The 25,470-nt window shown below is 38.7% G+C and overlaps 1 protein-coding gene across 1 annotated transcript in view; it reads right to left on the bottom strand.

The window, feature by feature from the left end:
* The window catches only part of LOC108793933 (mucin-2-like), a 147,204-nt gene that overhangs the window by 104,308 nt on the left and 17,426 nt on the right, over positions 1–25,470 (bottom strand). The window contains exons 7-21 of the mRNA XM_018564895.1: positions 21,538–21,663; positions 19,327–19,430; positions 17,605–17,615; positions 16,202–16,340; positions 12,446–12,556; positions 11,302–11,371; positions 10,246–10,383; positions 9,422–9,586; positions 7,838–7,932; positions 4,429–4,555; positions 3,314–3,569; positions 1,955–2,001; positions 1,670–1,767; positions 936–1,087; positions 465–603 (exon numbers count right to left, since the gene is read on the bottom strand). Of these exons, the coding sequence (XP_018420397.1) occupies positions 465–603; positions 936–1,087; positions 1,670–1,767; positions 1,955–2,001; positions 3,314–3,569; positions 4,429–4,555; positions 7,838–7,932; positions 9,422–9,586; positions 10,246–10,383; positions 11,302–11,371; positions 12,446–12,556; positions 16,202–16,340; positions 17,605–17,615; positions 19,327–19,430; positions 21,538–21,663 (1,778 nt within the window). The remainder of the gene's footprint in view (positions 1–464; positions 604–935; positions 1,088–1,669; positions 1,768–1,954; positions 2,002–3,313; positions 3,570–4,428; positions 4,556–7,837; positions 7,933–9,421; positions 9,587–10,245; positions 10,384–11,301; positions 11,372–12,445; positions 12,557–16,201; positions 16,341–17,604; positions 17,616–19,326; positions 19,431–21,537; positions 21,664–25,470) is intronic.

Here is a 25,470-nt window from a genome sequence, read left to right as displayed (position 1 = left end):
AGAATAGGGGACAGTTAAAATACCTCTTAGGGCATTTGTTTGTCCTTCTGTGTCCCAGTTGGGAGATTTCCCTTCACTTCCCTTCCAACAAAAAGAGGAAAGAGCAAATATCTTCAAAGTGATTGAACGTTCCCTCTAAAGGTGCCCATCGTACGACAAATCTTCCCAGTGGAGATGTAGACATGCATTTGTTTGTCCTTCTGTGTCCCAGTTGGGAGATTTCCCTTCACTTCCCTTCCAACAAAAAGAGGAAAGAGCAAATATCTTCAAAGTGATTGAACGTTCCCTCTAAAGGTGCCCATCGTACGACAAATCTTCCCAGTGGAGATGTAGACAGAAATAAAACATGGGTTCTAACCCCTTCCCAAAAATATCCAAAACCGAAAAAATTACATATATAAGCCAATTAGGCTGCACAAGCTTAACAGGCAGACAGTTAAAATTATTATTATAAAGTCACATACCTGTGCAGCTACAAATTCACAATTCCCATCAAAGTCATAAAATTTCTCATCAAATGTGATGTAATGACCACTTCCATAGATTGAACATGTAGCATAACACACTGCATCGGTACAGGTCCATCGTCCACGCAGACAAACACTGAAAATAAGCAATCAAAAGATGGATATCCAAAAATATTTGAATTCTTCTGAATCATATCAGTTTTATTTTCCAATTTTTTCAACACATAAACCAAAATAAGCAAATAATTTGAAAACGTCCAGCTGATGATTCATTAGGATTTGAACAGTTCAGGTTAAGTGCAGATTCTTAAAAACACTTTATTTTGCAGCAAATTACCTTGCGGCAAAAGGATGCGCACAGTCTCTTTAATAGGTTGCAGTGACTTTTCCAACAGTGTTTAACACTCAGAAAAAGAAAATCTGGCAAAAGCGTTATTGCTAAGCAGAATGTTTGCTTCTTGTGCTTACCATGTGTTACAGTTCACCTTGACTCGAGTCCCATGTGGGTAAACATCCTCATTGTGAATACATGAGCACCTTTCCTCAGGAACACAACCACCAGCCCCATCATCTAGAAGTCCATTGGGGCAAACACATCCTGAGATACACTCTGTCTGAAACTATTAAAACAACACAAATATATACCAATAAGCACTTCTCTAAAAACAAATTAAAATTAGCTTGAGTTTTTCGACAGTAGCAGTATATAGACTTTAAAGAGAAGGTATAGTGGTTGGGTCAATTTTATTTTAATACTAAGATGACATTTTTAAACTGTAGTTGTATATCTGTATTATGCTGTACGTTATGAATATATATTAATATATATGTTTTACCAATAGATATTGAAAATATGATAAAGAATTTATAGAGCTATGTGGGTCAGCTAAAAAAAGAAAGCGCAGCTGATTGCTTTGTGGCTGTTGTCTGATTTAAACTGTGGATTAAGGTGTCTGATAAGAGATGAGTCACAGCTGTGATGAGTTCTCTAACAGGCTTTTTTAGCATACTTGAAAACTAAAATAGCTAAACATTATTATTACAACATTGCTGGGAAACATTTCTTATTTATCTGTCTAAAAAAAAAGATAACATATTTATAAATTACACTTTATTTTCCTTAATACTGACCATAATAAATAAAGAAAATAAGTTTCCTTTAAATGTATCCTTCTCCAAAACATAAAAAACAAGTCACTTACATATTGGACACCAAGAGTCTTGCAGCTCCTATGGATGGGGGTTCCGGAAACACTTTTATGTTCATTACAGTCATAATAGACTTTTCCTTTAGGGCAAGCTGTAAAGAAACATTATATGAGCCTTATTTCTAAAATATCTGGACTAATTTAATATAATTTGGTCATACAGAGTGTCTAAGCACGTTCTGTTCATTACAAATGACTTAATTAGATTATGATATATGTATGTGTACAATCTGCAATTAAAAAGGACTGACTAAAAGAATAAGTAGTATATGTCCTTACCTTCGGGGGCATGTGTAATGCAAATTAGTTTTCCATTATGGCAAGTACTAGTTGAAAAAGAAAGAAAACAGAGAAATACATAATTAGCAATTATGTTCATAGTCAATTATATCCATATCTAGTCTTTACATCCTGTATGCTTTCCTAGATATCAGCAATCAAATTACTACATTAAGGAACAATAATTGTAAATGTATGCAGTTATACAATCATAACATCAGCTTGCAATAGTTGTATACAAGCTGGAATACATGACTATAAATTTAAATTAGGATATGTTTGGGCTATGTACAAGCATTTCTGGATGTACAATAAGCTTCAGCACATAGAGATTATTAACATGGTTCCACACACTTTGCTAAAATGAGGAATAAACCCTTGTGTTTTGGATTTGCAAATATCACCTTTACTTTATTATAACAGAAATTGTTATTTATCGCAAATGACACTGATGTTATTAGCAGATGATCAATATGTGTACCAACAACTAAAACCACTAATGTAGTCCCATGGCCAATTTAAATCTGTCAACAAAATGTTTTAGCTAATTCTATACTGTAATTGACTTTAAAAATATGTAAAATTATAGTTTATAAATTACAAGTAATTGAACTACCAAAATTCAGAATAGTGCAGCCCTGTATGTGTAAACTATGTCTATCAAAATAATTGGTGGATTTTATTATTTATAATAAATACAATACAATATTTGTATTTCATATCCTATAGCTGGTTGTTATACAGATAATTTATCTTTCTTTCTTTCTTTCTTTCTTTCTTCCTTTCTTTCCATACATTTGAAAGCCTTTTGCTATATTTGTTTACTATAAAAACCTGCAAGTAATCAAGTGAGTTGATAACTTCCTGTACTCTCTGCCTGTTCTGCAGTAATATCACTTATGTTGTTCCCAGTTACCTCTGTGAACTACAGAACGCCTCTAATCTTTATTATGGAGAAGAGGAGAGAGGAAGTGTTCACCCTCATTGTCATCCTCTGACACTTCATGTGTGAGGGTGACAATGTTGCCCCTCCAAAGTTGAGGTGCAGCAAATAAGAGTTGTCCCCCTAGGAAAATAAGTGTATTACTGGCAGGTAAGAATAGGGAGAAAAGACTGAAAAAAAGAAAACTAACACAACCACCACATCTAAGGAGTGGTGTGCTGCAATATATTAAAATTTTCTATTACATGTATGACAGTATTCATTAGCTATCTGTAGAACAATGGTATATTGTAACCTACAGCTACTGATTGCAAATCATCTTTCCTTATGTTTCCCTCAGTGAGCTACAAACATCTGATTTCTGATTGGTTGCCACAACTTTATGGCAGCCATTAGATTTTTAGAGCTTTACTTACCAACGCTCATCTTGTTTGTAGATTACATCCAATGGGTTCAAGTATGAGCCATGGTAGTAGCATGAGCACTGAGATATAGATACACACTGGTCCTTCTCATTTAGAAACTCTCCATCTGAACAGCCACAGCCATCAACTGGAGTGAACCCACTGGCACAAGCTTTCTCACCCTCTGCCAGGGAACGACAGGTTGGCTGGCATGTGGTCAGGTTATATAGATAGATTTGAGAAGATGGACAAGAGGAGATGTCCTTGTCTGCAATAGGGGAATTGCATAATGTTACTTCAGCATACTTACTTTACTTTACATTAGACATTCATATATAGAGATGATATACATGTACTTAAGATGTAATGTAGAACACTAGGGCTAATAATTAACTGGGTTTGGTTTGCAAACAGTTCTCCAATGTTGGCAAACTTTGCTGTGAATCCCATTGAAGTCTATGGGGCACTAATCTTGTTATTAAATTCTGGCCATGTGTAGGGTTAATAAGCAAGCCATTGCCAAATAAAAGTCATAGTAAGCTTGTCACTGCAATGGGGAACATGTACCAATGACAAAATCTCCAACACACACCGTGACAATATGGCTGCTGTGAGCACATCATTTTTTAAAAAGGATGCTGGGTTGTCCATCCCTTCTAATTATTGGCTCTTGTAACTCAGCTGATCAGGGACAAAGGCTATGCACTGCATTGGGTATGGTTCCTTATATCAGGTGGCAAACCTGACGATTTTGTGAACTTCGGGAATCTCAAGAATTTTATTGCGAACCCGTGTTAGTAGGAAACCCGAACCTCATTCCTAGACATACAGTAATTGGATTGCTTTTTGGTCCTGGTAGAGTACTGACCATTGCAACAAAACCAAAATTGTTTTGTAGCCCAGTCATTTAAGTAGTACTACTTATAACACAATAATGGAAATCAAGAAATGGCTAACATACCAAAAGTTAAAAGGTTGTGTTTTAAACATACTCTATAAAGTATTGCAAAATCTTTAGGAATTATAAATAGTAAGGTACACAAAAGTGTTAATATTTTGTATGCCAAGCTAAAAGCTCCTGTCACAGTTAGTCTATTAAAGTAAAATTATTTGCTAGCAGTGCTTACCACAAATGCCATTCCTCCATCCCCACAAGATGATCCCTTTGGCAGCGCAGGCCCTGACATAGGAGGAGAGTGCAGCGCACATACACTTCTCGCTGTCTTTACAGTTACAAGAGTCATAACGACACCTCTGTGCAAAGTGGAAACAAAAATGATGTGTTATATGTACAAGCATGTGCTTGTAATGTGCTCAAAATTGCACAATGCCATTTTATTTTTAAATAAAGTCTGACTCTAAGACAGTTAGCTATTTAATAAACATAATTAATCCACAGTTATTTTAAAGAGAAATATGGAAGTTATATGTAGCATCCCTCGTACATGAATAGACTCCACAAAGTGTATTTTGGTTTGTTACAACAATAACTAAAACATAGTTAAAGCCACTTCTATTTTAAAGGGTCTGTTTATCAATGTGTATTTTTGTTCACCCACCATTCACTAAATTTTCACCAAATAACCAAACATTATTCTAATTGAATTTTAGGTGAAAAAATGTGTGAAATGTGGGATAAAGTTGTAACAGATCCAGCAGACTTACCTCTCCGGCGTCCCGCACACAGAGGCTAGCTCCGCCCATTGTCTGCTGATGTCACACTGCTCCGCCCTCCTCTTCGACTTGAGCCGCAATCTTCAATTGTCCTGCGTTCTTGCAATGATCATAGACGCCGGACAAGCTCTGCCTGCCACCTCTCACCGTCCTGATTAGGGGCACTTCCCTGGGGACATTCCCACTTCCCCTCTGGACTGCACCACCATGTGCAATCCTGATTAAAGTGGCACTTCCCTGGGGATATCTCCCTTTGGACTGCAAGTTAATGGGAAATATCCCATCTCATTATGAACTATTCAGCTCACCTTGATTACAGCTCCTAACCTGCCTACTGGTCAAACCTGCACTGCTTGATACAACAATCCTACAATTCCTATACTACTAACCGCCTGCTATCTGCTGTGGCAACCAACCCTCATGGAAGTCAGTAATTCCTAGAGCAAGGATCCTGAGTTTCTGATGAAGTAACACCTGCCAACCTGACACTACGTATACGCAACAGAACAGCAAGTATCTTTTTGTTTATAAAAGCTGATATTCTTTAACCAGTTGACATCCGCGGTGTTAAACCCCCTTCCCATCCAGGCCATTTTTCAGTATTCAGCGCTGCGGTACTTTAACTGACATTTATTCCGTCATGCAGCGCTGTACTGAAATGAATTTTATACCCTTTTTTGGGGACAGATAGAGCTTTCTTTTGGTGGTATTTATTCACCACTGGGGGTTTTATTTTTTTACTATATTAAGGAAAAATTACCGAAATTTTAAAAAAAAAAAAAGTTTCCCCTATATTAAATGATAAAACATTTATTATTACCCAATTTTTTGGTAAAATATAAAAGATGGGGTCACGTCGGGTAAAAAGACACTAAACATGTCAAGCCTTAAAATTGCGTGCGCGCGCGAAACCTCAAAAAACGATAATACCCAAAATTGGCCCTAGGCGACGCTTTAAAAGCTGTTACCGCTCATCAGTTTAGTGTTATCAGTGATTGATGGCCCTAAAATGATTGCTCTCACTGCGACGTTCGCGGCGATATGTAACATGTGTAGCGCAATTGTAATTTTTGCGCGCTGGGGCACCGGACGCGTATTTACGTTTATAGGCGCGTAAACGTGGGGGTGGGGGAGTTAAACATTTTGGGGGGGTTTTTTCCCCTTTTTTTATATGTGGCTTTTATTTTATTTTATTTTTTTATGTGTTACTTTTCTTTTTTTTTATTTATATTTTTTTTTTTGCACTTATTGTTATTGCTATTATATAGGGGGATAACAACCCCCTATATAATAGCAAAGGCACACTGACAGGTCCTCTTTATGGAGATATTAGGGGTCTCTAGGACCCCTAATATCACCTATGGACCCCAAAAGAAGCTGATAAAGCAGAGATCTGCTTTATCAGCTTCTTCTCTCTCCAGATGACTGACAGGTGAATGCGGAAGTGATGTAACACACATCACTTCTGCATTCACAGCCCGGACGGGGATCAGCAAGGAGCTGATCTCCCGTCCTCCTCCTCCTGACGCCCTCGGAGCCGGTCCCGGGATCCAAGATGGGGCAGCGGATCCCGGGAATCAAGGTGAGGAGTCAGGGGGGGTGAAAAAAAAACGCGAACGAGCACATATAGGCGATCGGCGGGCTACGGCAACCCGCAGATGCAGCAGTGCCGTCCGTCCGTTTTTCTACTACGGGCGGACGGCAAGAGGTTAAAAGAATATCAAACTATTGACTTGTACCTTTGTAATGTGAAGTAACATTACGAGATATTACACTGTGTAAAGTACAACGGACAGTACATTCTATTGATTGATTTTTTGACTCTGTGGAAAAAGGAAATTTCAACACGAGATTAAATTCTGTTACTATGAAGTAAAAGTGTAAATAGAGCTTGCATAAAGTGACTTTTAACTTGTTGCAGTGACATCCGCAGCTGAGCTCCATATACTATCATAAGAGGTATTACAAAAGTTGTGTAAACCTTGGCTGAAAAAAAGTGATAAATAGACCCTAAGTACTATTTTTTTTTTAAGCTTGACTTATTTATCCTGTGGCATGTAGTGTCAGTGCCTTTTAATATATATATAAATATATTTTATTTATTTATTACTATTAAATAAATGTATATTTTTAATAAAAGTGTATCTAAACCCAAGAACACATTGCAGCTTACTGGTCCCTAACTGCATTAGATTTCTTTTTCAAACTGTTTTGTCACAATTATCATCCCAGGGAGACACTGCTCAACCACTATACTGTACATATGGAGCAGCATTCTCATCCCAGCACAGGAAGTGTGTTAGGACTATAGACTGCTATTCCCTCTCCTTATCTCTATAACATAGAGTGAAGGTGCCCAGTATTTCACAGAAGTTGATTAACAATGTTTGAGATATTAGTGCAGCATTGTCAGTTCAGTATAGAAGGTTAGAAGTTCACAGGATTTCAACAGGTGCATACACTTTAGTTAAAATACTCTGATCTTCCTTATGTTTGATTAATCATTTACTACACCCAGAAGCACAATTGCTCTTTGAACCCATTAAAACTACCAAGAATGTGCCTGGCACATCACAGGTGACTGCTGTTATTCTTCTGGTATCTTCTTGTAAAGTTCTTACCTCTGGCATTCCAAGTACATACTAATGGGCTGTTTATTGAAGAAGACACTCTGTCACCTACTGAGTTTTATATCTGTTGTAAAGTCTTTAACTCAGTATATCACTTTTGCCAAATACTATACACTTTGTCAAATGTATATACTATACATGTACTTAACACTAAATAGGTGTCATATTTTCAGAAGTGATTCCAAAGGCGGAATATTTCATCACAGGTAAATGCACACTATACAATACTCACCTTTGCATACCAAGTCGGGTCTACAGCTGAATGGCATTTAGCAAAAGGAGTCTCATCTTTTTCCAGCAAAGAGCACCAATAGTCTGCATAGTTTTCTAGAAAGAATCAAGCAATGTGATTATTGTATGCATGAGAGCAACATGTTAAAATGTAACTAAGTAAAGAAAAACCTTTACTGGGTAAAATGGCTAGACATGTTTACTGCATGTGCTGTTTTCTTACTGAATGAAGGATTGTTTTTTGCTCTTATAATACCTTCAGGAAATATCAATTCCTGATTTACAAGTGGCTTCATGGATACATGGATAAATATAACCTTACCATTATTTCCAAAAACACTAGAAATCTTGAACTGATATCATTTACAAAAGAATAGAAACAAATGCCTGCTGTGGAGGCTCATTATACAGACCTTTCTATGAATGTTAGAGACATGGGAAATCCATTATATGAAATATTTTTCAGTTTTATTAAAAAGGATTATAGATTTTATAGGGCAAAAAGGTAAAATCTGTGGTATCGGTTGACCAGTGCAGCAACATGTTAACCTGTCTGGGCTTATCAGGTCCCCTGATGGTCGAAACCCCTTGGCTAGATTACACAAATACGGCTGCATTCACACAAAAGTGTAAGGACAGGTTCACACCATTTTCCAGACCAGATCTGGACCAGTGCATTGCCTTTTGCCACGTTTTGCCACGTTTTTACCGTGTTTTACTGATTTTGCCGCATTCCGGAGCTGCTGTTTTTTTTTTTTTCTTTTTTAGCTTACAATGGGCTTTCAGGTGCATTCCAGTGCATTTGCATGCATTTGTATGTGTTTTTCATGCATTTCCGTGCATTCCAGACCAGACAGAATGAGACATGCAGTATTTTTCTGGGCTGGTCTGGAACAGACTGCGCTGGTGTGAAATAGCAAATGCATACATCAGGATGCATTTTGGGTCCGGAAAAAATCTGGTCTGGTCTGGAGATGATCTGGATGTGGTGTGAATAAGCCCTAAGTGTAGCCAGGCTTTTTACAGCCTTTTTTGTACATGCATGTATATGTGTTTTCAAGTGTTATCATGTACTATTTGTAGTACAGAAGCATAATTGAGCCTTTTATTTTAGAGTTTTAAATAGGGGAGCCTGACAAATGTGTGTAAAGGTGCCCATACACCTTACGACCATCGCAAGACTAAATAAATAAAGAGCAATATTTACTCCTTTTGCAGTATACTACATTTTGAGCTGTCATTTCATGTATTAATTATGATTAATGGAGATCTTTTTTTAAATGCACACTATAGACTGCATGGTATTCTACCTAATTATTCTTTAACCTTGAGAACAGGTTAATTACTTCCATTCAATAGTTGTTTTCTTTAGCGATGGTTGGATATATAAACAGGTAAAAATTTAGGATCTTAGAACTTAAAAAAGGAGAACCCTGTGATAAAAAAATAACCTTTTTAGTGAATGGTCGTGGTGATCACTCTTTGGGAATGCGTGGGCATCAGTTGGTTTTCTGTTGCTCTAAATCCATACCTAGCACTGCAGAATGGATATTGGATAGTAGCTATATAAAAAATAGTGTCTTACTGTTCTCAATGCTGAGGCTGCAGGGATCATCCAGCAGGTCTGACACATCATGGCAGTTGGGTTGGGCCTTCCAAGTGTTGGCAAAGGCTGATGCTGTTGCTTCAACTAGACCACCCGATGTTTTAAAATCATCTGCCTCCTTATAATTAAAGTTTCCACAAAGACCTGCAAAACATTTTTACATTTCTTATTGTGTTTCCTGGTATCACAACATTGCAATAAATATCTCTTTCCACCCACGTTCAATGCAAAGATAATGAATGCTATGTAAATGTTCATGCATTTAACAGTCCCACTGATAAATCTTTGAATTATGCTTTGGAAGTCCTCTTGGTCCAATCAAGAGTCAGTCTGTACTTGGTGATGAATGTATCTTAACATGTATGTAAACATTAAATCTATATTTCAGTATATTGGTTATCATGCCCCACTACATACAATTTTTGTAATGGAAAATGTTTTTTTATGAATCTTTTGGAAATATTATTACCTTGAGATACTGCAAGTAACATAACTTCCTATTGCACGTTGACAACTCTAAACCACTGCCCTAAAATTGGGAGCTTGCTGTGTAGGCTCCTTCATTTGTTTGTTGGACTGCCTATCTGATCATCCTGATAGGAATACAAATTGCCAACTGAAGGAGTTCTCATGACAGGCTCACAGTGCTGCTACCAACAGATTCACAAAAAAACAATTTGCTTTAAGCTATATACAGTATATACAGTATAGTTGTTACACATGGGATAATATAAATATTGTACCGTACAATATGGTCATGTGTAGGTATCATGTACATAGGTGACAGGTTCCCTTTAACTGACCTTGAAGTCGTCCCCTGGCAGATTTCTCCCTAGTGATGTATAGTTGCATCATTGGCTGCAGCTGAATCTGCATCTGAAGGCCAAAGGTAGCTTGAACAACAATGTAAGGACTAGAGGGCTGCATGATGGAGAAGCTAGCTGTAAAAGAGAACAAAAGGATACTGAGAATTAACCATGCTGGACTGTACTTCTTTCAGTTGACTCTCTGGTAATATATAGTATACTTTCTGTGTAAATAAACAGTTGGTGTTGCTTGTCTTACATATATTTATGTGTTTCTGTGTAAAATCTAGGTTCCCATGTTCACGTAAACAGAAAACTGCTTGAATTCCATTTCCCTTTTTACACATTTGAAATTACCTTATCTTTATTGTATCCTTGGTAAAGGATTTGTTTTCTTGTTTGGCCATTTTTATGATTTATACCTATATTCCACGGTTCAGCCAGGGAGATGCCTGTATTCATATCTCCCAAATTTAAGAGATGGGAAAGAAGGACACCTTAAGCATGTAGGCAAACACACCCCTGCCATGTCCCTAGTTATGGCAGGCCATAACGAATTATCACACAAAACAAGGATTGGTTATTTGGCTTTTCACCACTTCCTATTTTAATTATGCATTTTAAATATGTAAATATTCTATGACATTTTTATGCAGATCTGTACATCAGAACAAAAAGAGGAACAACTAAAGAGAAAAGAAAGACAGAGGGATTTGGTTCCAAAAGTGAAATAGTCCTTCCGAACGAGGAACAGTTGGGGGCTATACATGCTGTACTACTTCCTAATTTAGTTTTACTACTTTTAGTAGCAACCTTCTGTCCATTGGACAGAGGTGATAGCACTGAACAATGTAGAATGAGCAGGCTGGAGGCAGAGAGGTGGCATGGAAAGCATTGCTAGGCTAAAAAAAAAACTGTCTGTTGTCTGGCTATGCAGTGTGGCAGAGGTATTTAAAGCACATGAAACACTGAACAGAATTATAAATTATTTAGAAGGTAATAAACAGTAAATATACTGTTGTTATTGCATTATACATTGTCTTGTGATATTACCTGTGACATGCGGCAGTGTTACTTTTAGTTCATTCAGTAGAACTGTGCCATCAGCCTTGAAGCTCACCACCTAGATCAAGGAATGAATATTATAGTTACTTTGTTCATTAGTGTCACTAGAAGGTTATCCTTAGGACATCTCTAGCTAAAATGATATTTTACCTTTTGCATGGTGGCCCACCAGTTAAATCTATCAGCTACATATGCAGCAAGACATACCTACCAGAACTGCCATCTCCACACGGATAATGCAGCTGTTACAGAGACAAATTATGGTGTTACGGTCACTCACATTATCTTATCCCCATGTGTGTACCACAATGAACAGCACCGCATGCTATTTGCAATGGTGCGATGTGATGCCATTTATTCCGAATGACACACCAACGTAGGTGAAGTGCACCACAGTGTGTAAAATGAGGTGCTGCCAAAAATGTTCAGGTCCGATTTCTGGGCTGAGAGTTTTATTTAGCATTCATGTTGCTGGCAAGCAGGGATGAGCTCAGGTATGGACCAAAACCCCTCCCGAACATAGAAGGAAGCTCCTTCCATGCCACCCACACAGCTGCTGCCAGGAAATTCTCCACCCGCAGCTTGATGTAAACAAAGGGGTGGGATGCAGCGACATCACTGACCTTATATGGCTACATGCCTATATTTGGTAAATTACATTGACCTAATATGGCTATGTGGCCTCTGTGGCCATATTAGGTAAATGACAGCAGCACAAGCATCCCCGTTTTGATTACGTACAGCTGTGTGTGGGGGGGGGGAGCCTGTACTACAGCTGTTTGGGTGGAAGTGGCCATGGCGTTTGGAGGAGATCAGACCTGGTCTGAAGCCATGAGTGACAGGATCACTTGTGTGACATTATACCTTAATTAATCCTCCAAAACATCAAATATGCAAACACTAGATAATCCATTTTCAGGGAATATTTCTGTTAGAGTCTCCAGAGGGTGACATTTTTCAGTTTAATTTTTGGCCTTATAAATATAATTTTGACAATGATCATTTCTGATGGTGTTGGGAGCAAACATCAGGTTCCCAAAATTATTTTTATTTTTTCTTGAAATCATAAGAGATCTTTATGAATGGTTGTTTTTACAACGTTGGGATTATCAAAATTACCTGATATACTTACATTTTTCAGGTTATCTGTGAGGAGTGTAATGGACTTGAGACAGGTTTCTCTTGCCAATGAACTGCAAGGAGTCATCTCCCCTAGGATAACATGTGTTTCATTTCCATAACCCTGCAACAGTAGCAAGAAACAACTTATTAATAATTATCTGTTCAGAAACAATTGTTTAACATTATTCTATATACAAAGCATATATGCAAAGGAACATGCAATCAGTGGAGTAGCAATAGCCCAAGGAACCCTCGGCGGCTGCTATGGGGCCTGGGATAGGAGAGGAGGGGGGCCCATTAAGGAGACTGTCACTGATGTCTTAGCAGTCTAGATATACTGCCCTCTGAACTTCTGCTACAGTCTGAAATTGACCCTGTATGCCTAATGCAGTAAAAAAAAAATCCCAGATAATTAAAACCTTATAGGACAGCTGAGGTTTGTAAAAAAAAGTTCTAAAAAAGGCGTAGAGAAGCTAAAGTTTAAAGAAGTAGGGTTATACATTAATTGTGTGCAGGAGCATTAATATATACTTTATATAAAGTTAATATCTTTTTTTATACTTATATTTTATATAATTTTGTATAAAATTGTATCTAAGAAACTGGTCTCTAGTACTCTGGCAATGCTGACAGCTCTTCTGCTGCTAGTCCTTGATTCAAGCATACTTTATTTTAAGATCATTGACATGTATTGTGAAAGTTAACACTGCTAGGGTTTACAGTGAGTTAACCAAACTTTTCTGTGGGCCTTCATAATTCCATAGTTACAATAAGGCCCCCGTCAGACTATAGCATTGTGAAACATTGCATTAATGCACATTAATGTGCATTGTGTTAAGACAGCCCATACATTTTGAAGCACACTTTGAAGCAGGTTTGTGTGTTGTGCAGTGACGTGTGGTACCTCTTGCGGGGGGTGAGGACTTCCCCAGCCCCGCCCCCGGCTGACCGAAGCCCCTCTCCGTCGGTGAAGATCTGCCCCCATTGGCCGAAGCCAAACTCGCCCCCAAGCTAGTGTAAAGGAGGAAGGGAGGAGACAGGGAGGAGCCTTCCCGTCCCTCACTTGCTCCTCACCGCTGAGGCTCCGTGACAGGTTACACAGCTGGGAGGAATTTCCCTTCTGTGTAACCTGTTGGATGCCGATCTCAATGGAGAAAAAGCTCATGTCTGAAGCTGACAGCTTTTTCCTCCATAAGTCTAGGTGAGGCTCTGCCTCATCTGCCTCCCCTGACCGCACGTCCCTGGTGTTGTGGTGCCATTTAGAATCAATGGCACTGAAATACATCTCACAAAGAGGCTTGCGTGTTCAAAGCTAGCTAGAGTTGTGCTAACCAAAGACATTTTAGCCAGAGTTATACTTGTAAGTTAGAGTTGCTATTTAATTAGATTGCTGAGCCTGTTTTCAGCCTGTCTCACATATGGTCATGCATTCTTTTGTATGTTCCTCTCCATTCTCAGGTGCCTTATCTCACTTTGTCTTATCTCACTGAATTCCATTCCCATGCTAGGATATTCCTTTTTGTTTGTTATAAGCTACACACCTTCTTCTAATAAACAGGAACCTTTTTTGTTTTCTCAGAGTGAAGTGTTCTCCATGCATGTGCATTAATCTGGAATTGTCAACAGATTATTGGCTTTAACGTTTGCATTACCAGGTATTGCATCAATACTCAGTAAAACAAACATTTTACCGCACAATACTGCAAAACATAGGTGTGTAGCTGGGCAGAGATGTATGAACACTGAATCATAACATGGCATGCCACTAAAAACATAAAATGGGTTTTGAGCAAACACTCAGCTTTCTGGCAAGCGTTTCCATTATTGCAATCAAGTATATCTAAAACCAAAACTCCTTTAAACACAGTGGGGAAGAGGTAGCAAACCTGTTAGGTTTTTATTGCCAATTAACAAGAGCAGAATGCTTAAAGTCCAGATTTAATGTTATTCAGATTCTTGTATCATTAAATTCACATGCATTTAGGGGATTCAAAGGGCCTTCCTTCATCAGGGCATGGTAATGTTGAACAAAGTGTGTATTGGATTGAAAGAATTGGAGGTATCCTGAGGGGTAATTAGTATGATGGCTGCAGATGTCAGTTAAGTGTCAGCTTTTTATATTATAAAATATTTTTTTTAAATGATTTTGGAATTCATATGTACACCCAGCCCCTGCTTGAGCAAAGAGCTAACCTTTGTCCATCGCTCCTGGGAGAGTTACGTAAGGATAATCATTCCCTCCACATTTCTTAAAATCTAACTGTAAATACCTACTGCTTTAGGAGATCCAGCACCCTGCACCTTTCTTCTATTGTCAGAGGTTTTTAATGCTGCATGGCCACATTAGAGAGATTCACCCTCTGCATTTGTATACTGCCCATAAGGTGCTTTGTTTTGTTGAAGTTTATGAACAGATGACTGGTTCACTTTAAGCATTTGCTGAAATACAGTGTGCACCTTTCACCTAAACTTTATTTTCATACTGAGTCATGCTTCAAATATACTTTTGTTGATTGATGGAGATCATAGATGTGCGTCACAATGGTATATTATATATTATTCCTGACTATATTATGTATTCTTATGCTTGCACTTGTTGTAAAAAGTGCCTTTGTGTTATGGCAATGTGTTACACCCAGGTACCTCTATATATCACTCTATTTATTTATCCTTTAAATACATTATTTGTAACACTTACCTTTCACCTTTTTTATTTCTTGTTTCATTGAATTACTTTATGTCAATGAGTTAAAATTAATTTGAGAATGTTACACAGTAACACCCTAATCCCTTTCTCTTAAAAATTGCTAGGAATTTTTTCATTTATTTTGCTAAGCAATACCTACAGTTGTAAAAAAAAACAGCTTCAGCGTGTCACTGTGATCTTGGTTTGACTACTCAGTAAGTCATTGATGCAAAGTAATCATCCAGCCAGTAAAGTGGGACATGTGATATGCACATACGCGTTCCAGGCCATTAACAAAGAGGTAGGGAAGGAATAAACAGATGTTTCTGCTAAGAAAATGCTATCTCCTAGTAATTTTTAAACAATAAACTACAATTCTGCTTTCAATTGCATTTTTCAACTTCCCAACCAGCTGATTATCTATTTAAAAGAGAACTACAATGAAAAGTTTGTTATTTGATAAGTGTATGAGGTATAGAAATCCTTTTTTTTTACTTCACATGCCTTTCTTTACTTAGAAGTTTCTCCTTAGTTCCATGTGGACCGAGCCATCTAGCAAGGTGACTGTGATAAGGGTTAGGGAAAACAACAGCACTCACTGGAGTGCTTAAGCTTTTGCAGCAACAATATTATTATAGTTGCATCACAAGTATGAACTGTATAGAATTATTGGAATTATGGTATTTATAGTAAAAAATTGATCTAAACCTGTGGTTGAATTTACAGTTACGTTTAATTCAATGATGGCAACAATTTGTTCTTACTTTCCATTTCACCATCCAAATCTTTGCAGTGATCATTTGCGCATAATTTCTCATTATTCCTTGTGACTAAAAATGGTTGTGTGAGGTTTTTCATCATTTTATTAATTTTTTGCAATTGCTTGTATAAGATGGCAGCTCCCCAGTATACATTGTAATCTTTGGAAGTCAGATAATTGTCTTATAAATCTAACAGTTGCCAATCTATCTGCATTACCGTATGCCATATCCTATTTATTGTGCTTGAGATTTATAATTGTAATTAACATAAAGGGTTCAACAATGAGTAGTAAATATAAGTAAGCAAAAAGTCTCTTGCCTTAGACAGCACATAGTAGCAATCACCATGGAAGGTATAAGACTTCCCATCGAAGGTGTTGATATGGGCTCCTCCTTCAATGGAACAAGATCCAGGACAAGCACGGTCTGTGCAGTTCCATCTTCCTGAAATGCAGCGGCTGTAATAGAAATAAACTGAATGAAGCTTAGCTTTGGTACATCATTGCAATTATAATTTACTGAAGGTATACATGCATGTGATTTATCTTTCCAGTTTAGGTTACCATAGAGCTCAGTACTGTAACTGGATTATATCGTATATCCAACTAATCAGCTGACATATGCAGCTGGTAAACTGGAGCCTATATTGGGACCTCTACTCTATATTTCCCTGTTGAAATGTCTTCTCTGATACTCAATATCATATCATATACATTTTTTTATGAGTCAGAGAGAAGGCAGGCTCTAAGCATTCGCCATCAGCTATTCCTCAATATGCAATAAAGTCAACATGTTAGCCCAAGCTACAAATTGCTAGACCTGTAATCAGTTGCCCTGCCAGGACCTCCTGCCTGCCTTGAAGCTTTGTTTTATCTAACTGTAATCTGGACCTCCAGACTAAATGGTCTCGTAAGGGCTGAATCACTGCAATGTATTTCTACTTCTGAGTGTATTTCAGCATGAGCAATTAATGTCTGTATTGAATAGGCTTTCCTCTTGTAAAACAATGCAAGTAACCTTAAGATCCACCTTCTGGCCCATAAAGATAGTTCACGATATTAGTCTGCAATATTTTATATTTCAGATATACCTGTACACAGTGAGTGTGTGTGTGTGTGTATGTGTGTGGCCAGAGCCACACACATTGCAGAGTATATATACACTATATTACCAAAAGTATTGGAACACCACTCCAAATCTTTGGATTCAGGTGTTTCGTGAAATGTCCTTGCTACTAAATATTCCACGGTCAACTGTTAGTGGTTTTATAGCAAAGTGGAAGCAACTGGGAACAACAGAAACTCAGCCATGAAGTAGTATGCCACATAAAATGACAGAGTGGGGTCAGCGCATGCTGAAGTGCACAGTGCGCAGAAATCACCAACTATCTGCAGAGTCAATAGCTACAGACCTCCAAACTTCATGTGGCCTTCAGATTGGCACAACAACAGTGCGTCGAGAGCTTCATGGACTGGGTTTCCATGGCCGAGCAGCTGCATCCAAGCCTTACATTACCAAGTGCAATGCAAAGTGTACTTAATGCAAAAGAAAAAGTTTCCTAACTAGAGGAGAGCTGGTCATGTCTTTTTTTACAGGTCATGTGTCTAGGCTCTTCTCTCAGCATTTTTTGTTTTGTTTACTACACTCATTAATTTTTATTGCACTACTCTGGCTTCAGACTCCTGAAGCAGGCAGAGTACAATGCACATTCGTAAAGTCCACCAGTGTTCTTGCTAACACTTAAAAATCTAAGAAAGCACCTTACCTTAAAAGATCATCTCTTGACCCCACCCAGCACAGTTCCTTTATTAAATTCAATATGTAAATAAAGTCCTTCCCACCAATAAGATAGTTTATACTTACCTCTCTTTCTGCCAGTGCCGCTCATCTCTGTTGTAATGAATCATCAGAATCTGACACTTTTAGGTCCTTGGTTCCATGCTGTGCTCTGAGGTCCCAGGGCACAAAAATGATGTAGGCCTAGGGGTGGCAAATGAAACTACTGAGCACAGCAGGGAATAAGGAAGCTAATACTACCAGAAATGTCCGTTTTTGGAGATTCTTTAGATGACTTTTTTCTTCATTACAACAGAGATCATTGGCGTGGGCATCGGGAGGGGTGAGTATAAATTATCTTCTTTGCAGGGAGGATTTTATTTTGCATATTTCTTTTAGGGACAGAGCCGTTTTAATGATATGGCCTAAAAGCAAAACATACACAGTTCCAAAAGTTGAATTGGGTATCAGAAAGTATTTAATTGTATACAAATATATTCAATTGATAAAATATTCAAATAGGAGAAACAGAAAAACAAACTCTCAGCACTTTCAGATGACAGATGACAAGATGTCTTATAGGCATGTAAGTTTAATTTTGTTCCAAATTGAAATTTGGATGTATATATATATAGGTGTCCCAAAAGTATTGGGACACCCCTCCAAATCTTTGGATTCAGGTGGCCACAGGTGTATAAAATCAAGCACCTAGGCATGCAGACTGCTTCTACAAACATTTGTGAAAGAATGGGTTGCTCTCAAGAGCTCAGTGAATTCAAGCGTGGCACCGTGATAGGTTGCCACCTGTGCAATGAGTCCATCTGTGAAATTTCCTTGCTACTAAATATTCCACGGTCAACTGTCAGTGGTATTATAACAAAGTGGAAGCAACTGGGAACAACAGCAACTCAGCCACAAAGTGGTAGGCCATTTAAAATGACAGAGTGAGGTCAGCGCATGCTGAAGCGCACAGAGCACAGAAGTTGCCAACTGTCTGCAGAGTCAATCGCTACAGACCTCCAAGCGTCCTGTGGTGTACTCTGGAGTGGCAAATCACGCTTCTCTGTCTGGTAATCTGATGGATGTGTCTGGGTTTGGTGGTTGCCAGGAGAATGGTACTTGCTTGACTGCATTGTGCCAAGTGCAAAGTTTGGTGGAGGGGGGATTATGGTGTGGGGTTGTTTTTCAGGGGTTGGGCTTCGCCCCTTAGTTCCAGTGAAGGAAAATCTTAAGGCATCAGCATACCAAGACATTTTGGACAATTTCATGCTCCCAACTTTGTGGGAACAGTTTGGGGATAGCCCCTTCCTGTTTCAACATGACTGCGCACCAGTGCACAAAGCAAGGTCCATAAAGACATGGATGAGCGAGTTTGGGGTGGAGGAACTTGACTGGCCTGCACAGAGTCCTGACCTCAACCCGATAGAATACCTTTGGGATGATTTAGAGTGGAGACTGTTAGCCAGGCCATCTCGTCCAACATCAGTACCTGACCTCACAAATGCGCTTCTGGAAGAATGGTCAAACATTCCCTTAGACACACCCTATACCATGTGGAAATCCTTCCCAGAAGATTTTAAGCTGGCAAAGGGTCAGCCAACTCAATATTGAACCCTATTGACTAAGGCTGGGATGCCATTACACGTTCATGTGCGTGTAAAGGTAGACATTTAGAATAATTTCTCCTGGAGCATACAGAGTCCCTCTGTGTTTACAGTGACATTCACTCACTGCAACACAGCCTTTATCAGTGTGGTCATCCAGTACAGTGCCTGAAAACAAGGGAAAAAAGTAATTTATCCTAAATGATGGGTCCCACCAAATAATAATTACAATAATTATTGTTGTTATTGTTTATATAATTATTACAAATCTAATATACAGTACAGTAGAATGGCAATGATAATTTTGGCAATGATAATTTTGCAGGGAGATAAATAAATGATTTGACAGGGGGGGGTGTGGCATTCCTTTTAATATTTAAGTTATTATGTAAACTGTGTTCAAATATATAAGTATATTGTACGGAGTTAGTAAACTTGTAGTTTGCATAGAGTATGGAAAAGGTACATTTCTGAGTTTTTATTTATGACTGTGATCCCAGTTGGCTGTATTTTCCCTTGTGATGTCCATTCAAGAAATGGAGGCGCAGTCATCAGGACAAGTAAGCATGGACAGCAATCAAAAGAATTGTCAGAACCCTTAGGGTTAGGACAAGATTTAGGCTAGTGTCATAACAAGGGTTACCATTTCTGGTATATTGGTTTGAGGCAAAAAGTAAGAAAAGTATTCACATTTTTTTTTTCTCAGGTGAAACCAGGCAGTTACAATCTAAAAATCAACACAAGATGTAAGATTACTACCTACTATCTACTAAAAACATCGGCATTGATCAAATTATTTTTCTAGTCTTTAATATCATAGAAGGAGGTGAAAACCTCCCAAGCGCACTAAAAATTAAGGAGAAATCTGCCAAGAATAGACAAAGACAGAAATACGAGAGGTTCTAATTTGCCCCCATCTGAAAAAAAAATGGTTAGACTGAAGGTGGCTAGGGATTGAGGTACTTAGAGGGGAAATAAAATAAGATTATGTTTTGGACTAAGTTAGGGCTATTTTTAGGACAGATTTTAGGGTTAGGGCTAGATTTAGAGCTAGTGTCATAACAAGGGTTACCATTTCTGGTATATTGGTTTGAGGCAAAAAGTAAAAAAAAAAGTATTCACATTTACAACTTTTTTCTCTTAACAGGTGAAACCAGGAAGTTACAATCTAAAAATCAACACAAGATGTAAGATTACTTTCTACTATCTACTAAAAAAATGTCAACATTTAAATGGATATCATGAGCGGTATGAAATATATTTCTATATGAACCCATATGAATATACAGAGTTGGTAAACTTGTAGTTTGCATACAGTATGGAAAAGGTACAAGTTTTTATTTATGACTGTGATCCCCATTGGGGGTATTTTCTCTTGTGATGTCCATACAAGAATGAGGTGCAGTCATCAGGACAAGGAAGCATGGACAGAAATCAAAAGAATTGTCAGAACCCTTTACCACTCCATTATAAATGTATTTGTGGTATTTTCTCTGTTGGAGAAATTTCCCAATAAAAAACTGATAGAGGCTCCACTGTACCTCCCTGCTCAACCCACACACAAAACTCAAAATAGACTGGAGTTGGGCTTCATCCTTTTTTGCCCAGTTAGCATCTTACAATAGAGCCAAGAACACGTTGGCCAACATATTAATATGGCTCTTTATTTCAACTTTTTGAAAAGACTAGATTAAAACACCATCAGCATTGATCAAATTATTTTTCTAGTCTTTAATATAATAGAAGGAGGTGAAAACCTCCCAGGCCTCTATGTAACAAGTGCACTGAAAATGAAGGAGAAAACTGGCCAGAATAGACATAGACAGAAATACGAGAGGTTCTAATTTGCCCCATCTGAAAAACAAATGGTTAGACTGAAGTTGGCTAGGGATTGAGGTACTTAGAGGGGAGATAAAATAAGATTATGTTTTGGACTAAGTTAGGGCTATCTTTAGGACAGATTTTAGGGTTAGGACTAGATTTAGGGCTAGTGTCATAACAAAGGTTACCATTTCTGCTATATTGGTTTGAGGCAAAAAGAAAAAAAATTATTCACATTTATTTGTTTTCTCTTAACAGGTGAAACCAGGAAGTTACAATCTAAAAATCAACACAGCATGTAAAATTACTATCTACTAAAAACATGTCAGCATTCAAATGGATATCATGAATGGTATGAAAGATATTTCCATATGAACCCACACATTCCACATGGTATTGTTAAGAGGTAAGCAGAAGGTTTGTTTGGTTAGTATATTAAGCTCATTTAAGTCACCTTCAGGACAGAAGCAGCCATCCATATAGTGCTCCTCGCACAGGCTGTGTATCTCTAGGTGGGAGCAGGAGTTCTTGCAAGGGGAGGCACTCTCTTGATAAATCATATTGGCAGGACATTGCTTTGCTGCAAAATGAACAAAAAAAATGTTATATTATCCAGTCAGAAATAAGGTATACTGTGTAGGTCACAGGTTGTGAATTACCATTCTAATAATCTCTATTTACACTTTTAAAATATATCTCTTTTGTGTGGAACAATGTTTGCGTATAACCATATTAAATCCATATAATATATATCAATGCCTACTGAGATACAGTAGAGTAAACCTAGGCCTAATCTACTAAAGTGTAGAGTGAGGTAATATCGAGTAAACTGGACCTAATTTACTAAATTGCAACATGTGGTGAAGTGAACCCCTTATATACTAAATTGTAAAATGGAGTAAAGCAGAGTGAACCCAGGCCTAATTTACTAAAGTGTAAAGTAAGGTAAAGTGAAGTAAAACTAGTCCTAACTTACTAATGTGTTATGTGAGGTGAAGTGAAGTAAAACTGGACCTAACTTACTAAAGTGTAAAGGAGGTGAAGTGAACCTTGGCCTAATTTACTAAAAAATGAAGTGAGGTAAAGTAGAGTGAGCCCAGGCCAAATTTACTGAAGTGTAAAGTGAAGTAATCCTGGGCCTAATTTACTAGTGTAACGTGAGGTGAAGTGAACCCAAGCTTAATTTTCTAAAGTGTAAAGTGAGGTGAAGTGAACCGAGGCCTAATTTACCAGAGTGTAAAGTGGGATAAAGTGATGTGAACCCAGGCTTTATGTACTAGAGTGTAAAGTGAGGTAAAGTGAAGTGGCCCTGGGCCTAATTTACCAAAGTCTAAAGTGAGGTGAAGTTTACCTGGGCTTAGTTTACCAAAGTCGAAAGTGAGGTGAAGTTTAGCTGGGCTAAGTTTACCAAAGTCTAAAATGAGGTGAAGTAAACCATGGCTTAGTTTACCAAAGTCTGAAATGAGGGGAAGTGAACCTGGGCTTAGTTTACTAAGGTTCAAAGTGAGGTGAAGTGAACCTGCGCCTAATTTGCTAAGGTGTTAAGTGAAGGGACATAAGTCTGGGCCTAATTTGCTCACAATGAGTCAAGTTGAGCAGCTGTAAAGTGTTACAAGTGGGTCAGCATGATGCAGGGGGGTACAGACACATTAGGCTGTCGGGTACTGAGTTTATATATAGTGGCCGGTCTCTCACTTTAAATAAAGAAAGCACAAGTATTAACTTGTTATATTTAGCATCAGGAACAGCACTACAATGTAAAAAAATAGCCTGTTTTTTTTTGTTAGTAACCATCAGTTGTATTCTTTCCTCAAGGTTTCCTGTATGCTGGGATAAAAACTAAACTGGAAATAACACATTAGAGAACTGCAATGGTTGCAAGTAATGTTTAAGAGTATCCACATTCAGGATGAGTCTTCTGGTCACCTCCTGCTACCTGTTTAAACTCTGCTGTTGTCAGGTACAGACAAGCATCTCTATGTCAGTTATGGACCGGGAGTTAGCAACTGTCCTGTACTACAGAATCCTCCCAACTGGTGACTGACTGAAATTTAAATGTGAAATCCATGAATTTGATTCTTCCTATGTGTCAAGTAGAAAGACGTGGGAGCCGCGCGGCGGACGATGGCGGTTGTGTGCTGATACCGCTCCGCATCGCCTCAGCACGGTCAGGCTATTAACACAGCTCCTACCGTAAGACTGTGTACCTCTTCTGCCTCGATCGGCGGCGGACATACTCCGGGATTGCCATGTCCCGTCCCGGCTCTAAAATACAGCCTCCTCGGGGCCCCTCCATCAAGGAAGCACTGGCTAGGGCAGCCTCCAAGATGGCGCCGGCTTCTCACGGCCTGATAGGCCCAACTGCCTCTCAATCACCTCAACAAGATGACGCAGCAGATGACAGTGATGCCGGCTCCCTCCCTCCTGCCTGTGAGTCACAGACTGATCTAATACACAAAATAGATTGTATGTTGCAGAAAGCTCTTGCTACTACATCTAAACAAATTACTACTCAGCAGTCAAGGGAAATTCGTGAATTGGGGCAATGTACTGCTGACTTAGAAATTCGTATGGATACAATTGAACTTCATTCTACTTCATATACTGATGATTTAGACAAAATTCGTGAAGAAAACTTATTTCTAAATTCTAAAATAGAGGATTTGGAGAATCGTTCAAGACGCTCAAATTTGCGCTTTAGAGGAATTCCTGAACATGTAATGGATCTACAATCGACCATTACTGCTTTGATCCAGGAATTGGCACCATCCATTCCGATTGAACGTCTCGAAATGGAGAGAATTCATCGAGCCCTGTCTAAACGCAGACCGGACGGTCCTCCTAGAGATGTCATCGCTAAGTTTTTATTTTTCCGCACTAAGGAGGAAATATTAAAGGCAGCCCGAAATAGACATTCGTTATCCTTCCAAGGCGCTCCATATCAGATATTTGCAGACCTGGCCCCCTCAACCATTGCTAAACGGAGGGAACTAAAGCCTCTTCTTCTGATCCTACAACAACATCAGATTACGTATCGCTGGGGCTTTCCGTTTCGCCTCCTCTTCACTTATAACGGTCGCACATACCAGGACTCCACCTTAGACGGTCTTCGGCGCATTCTCACTGATCTGCAACTGGTGCCACAGTCGGAACACTCATCACTGATCCAACCCAAACGTCGCAGACACACATCCCCTCCGGATCCATCTTCCACGCTATGAAGAGTGTTCGTAAGAAGATGTCCCTACCTTAGGCTGTCGACATGGACTCCCCCGGTTGATATTCTGAGATTCACGTTTCTCCAATGCCTACCCTGTTTGACCCCTTCAGGGTGTCGTATTTGCTCTGATGAGATTTATAGTCCCGCTTAATGGTTAAATGAGTATTATTCTTTGATGCATGTTATTTTATTGGGGCTGTTTATTAGCAATGTTATGTTATATTCCTTTAAGCCTGCGTGCTGAGGCGACTGTCATTGTTGCCTCCTTTTAGACCTTCATAGGTGGGATTTCCCCCTAGTAGGTCTAACCTCAGCCTGATAGAGAGATGCAGGTTGACTGTCTCTCTCTACTTCAGTCTGTTTTTGGTTCCTTTTTTGGTGTTTACACCATGGACTTTAGTATTTTATTGTTTTGTTTCATAGTTTTTCTCCCTTCTCTCTCTCTTTTTCTTCTTTCTCACCCTTCCCCCTTCATCTTATCCTCCTCCCTAGGTTCACAAGAAGTTACACTACCGCTCATTCAGATCTTATTTGTTATGTTTCAATCATATGCTGAACACTACCCACGCCCCCCATAATGTCATCTATTAAATTGATTACCCTCAATGTTAAGGGCCTTAACTCTCCCCATAAACGAACTCTGGCCTTTCGACACTTTAACTCCGTACATGCAGATATTATCTGCCTTCAAGAAACGCATTTCTCCCAATCTTCTACTCCTAAATACTTTCATAAAAACTTTTCGCAAATTTTTGTAGCCTCCTCTACCTCTAAATCGAAAGGAGTCCTGATAGGCTTTCATCGTCGCCTGAATTTTGTATGCATTAAAGAGATTACCGACCCTGGCGGCCGATATCTAATCCTTATGGGCCGGCTTAATGATCAGGAAGTTACCATTGTGACCTATTATGCCCCTAACTCTAAACCTCTTTCTTTCTTCCGCCATCTACCATTGCTCATCATCAAAAGGGCCTACTCCTTCTATGTGGAGATTCAAATGTATCTATCTCCCCCATCCTAGATAAATCCCCTAATACCTCAAGTAATTCTGTTTCCACATCCTTCCAGACTCTTTTATCCCAATATGCCTTGATAGACACTTGGAGGGAATTACACCCTACTACACGAGATTATACATTTTACTCTTCCCCTCACACCTCCTTTTCC

Source organism: Nanorana parkeri, unplaced genomic scaffold (genome assembly GCF_000935625.1).
Source record: "Nanorana parkeri isolate BGI_ZX_2015 unplaced genomic scaffold, ASM93562v1 scaffold792, whole genome shotgun sequence".
NCBI lineage: Eukaryota > Metazoa > Chordata > Amphibia > Anura > Dicroglossidae > Nanorana > Nanorana parkeri.
This window is presented reverse-complemented; position numbering and strand designations above follow the sequence as displayed.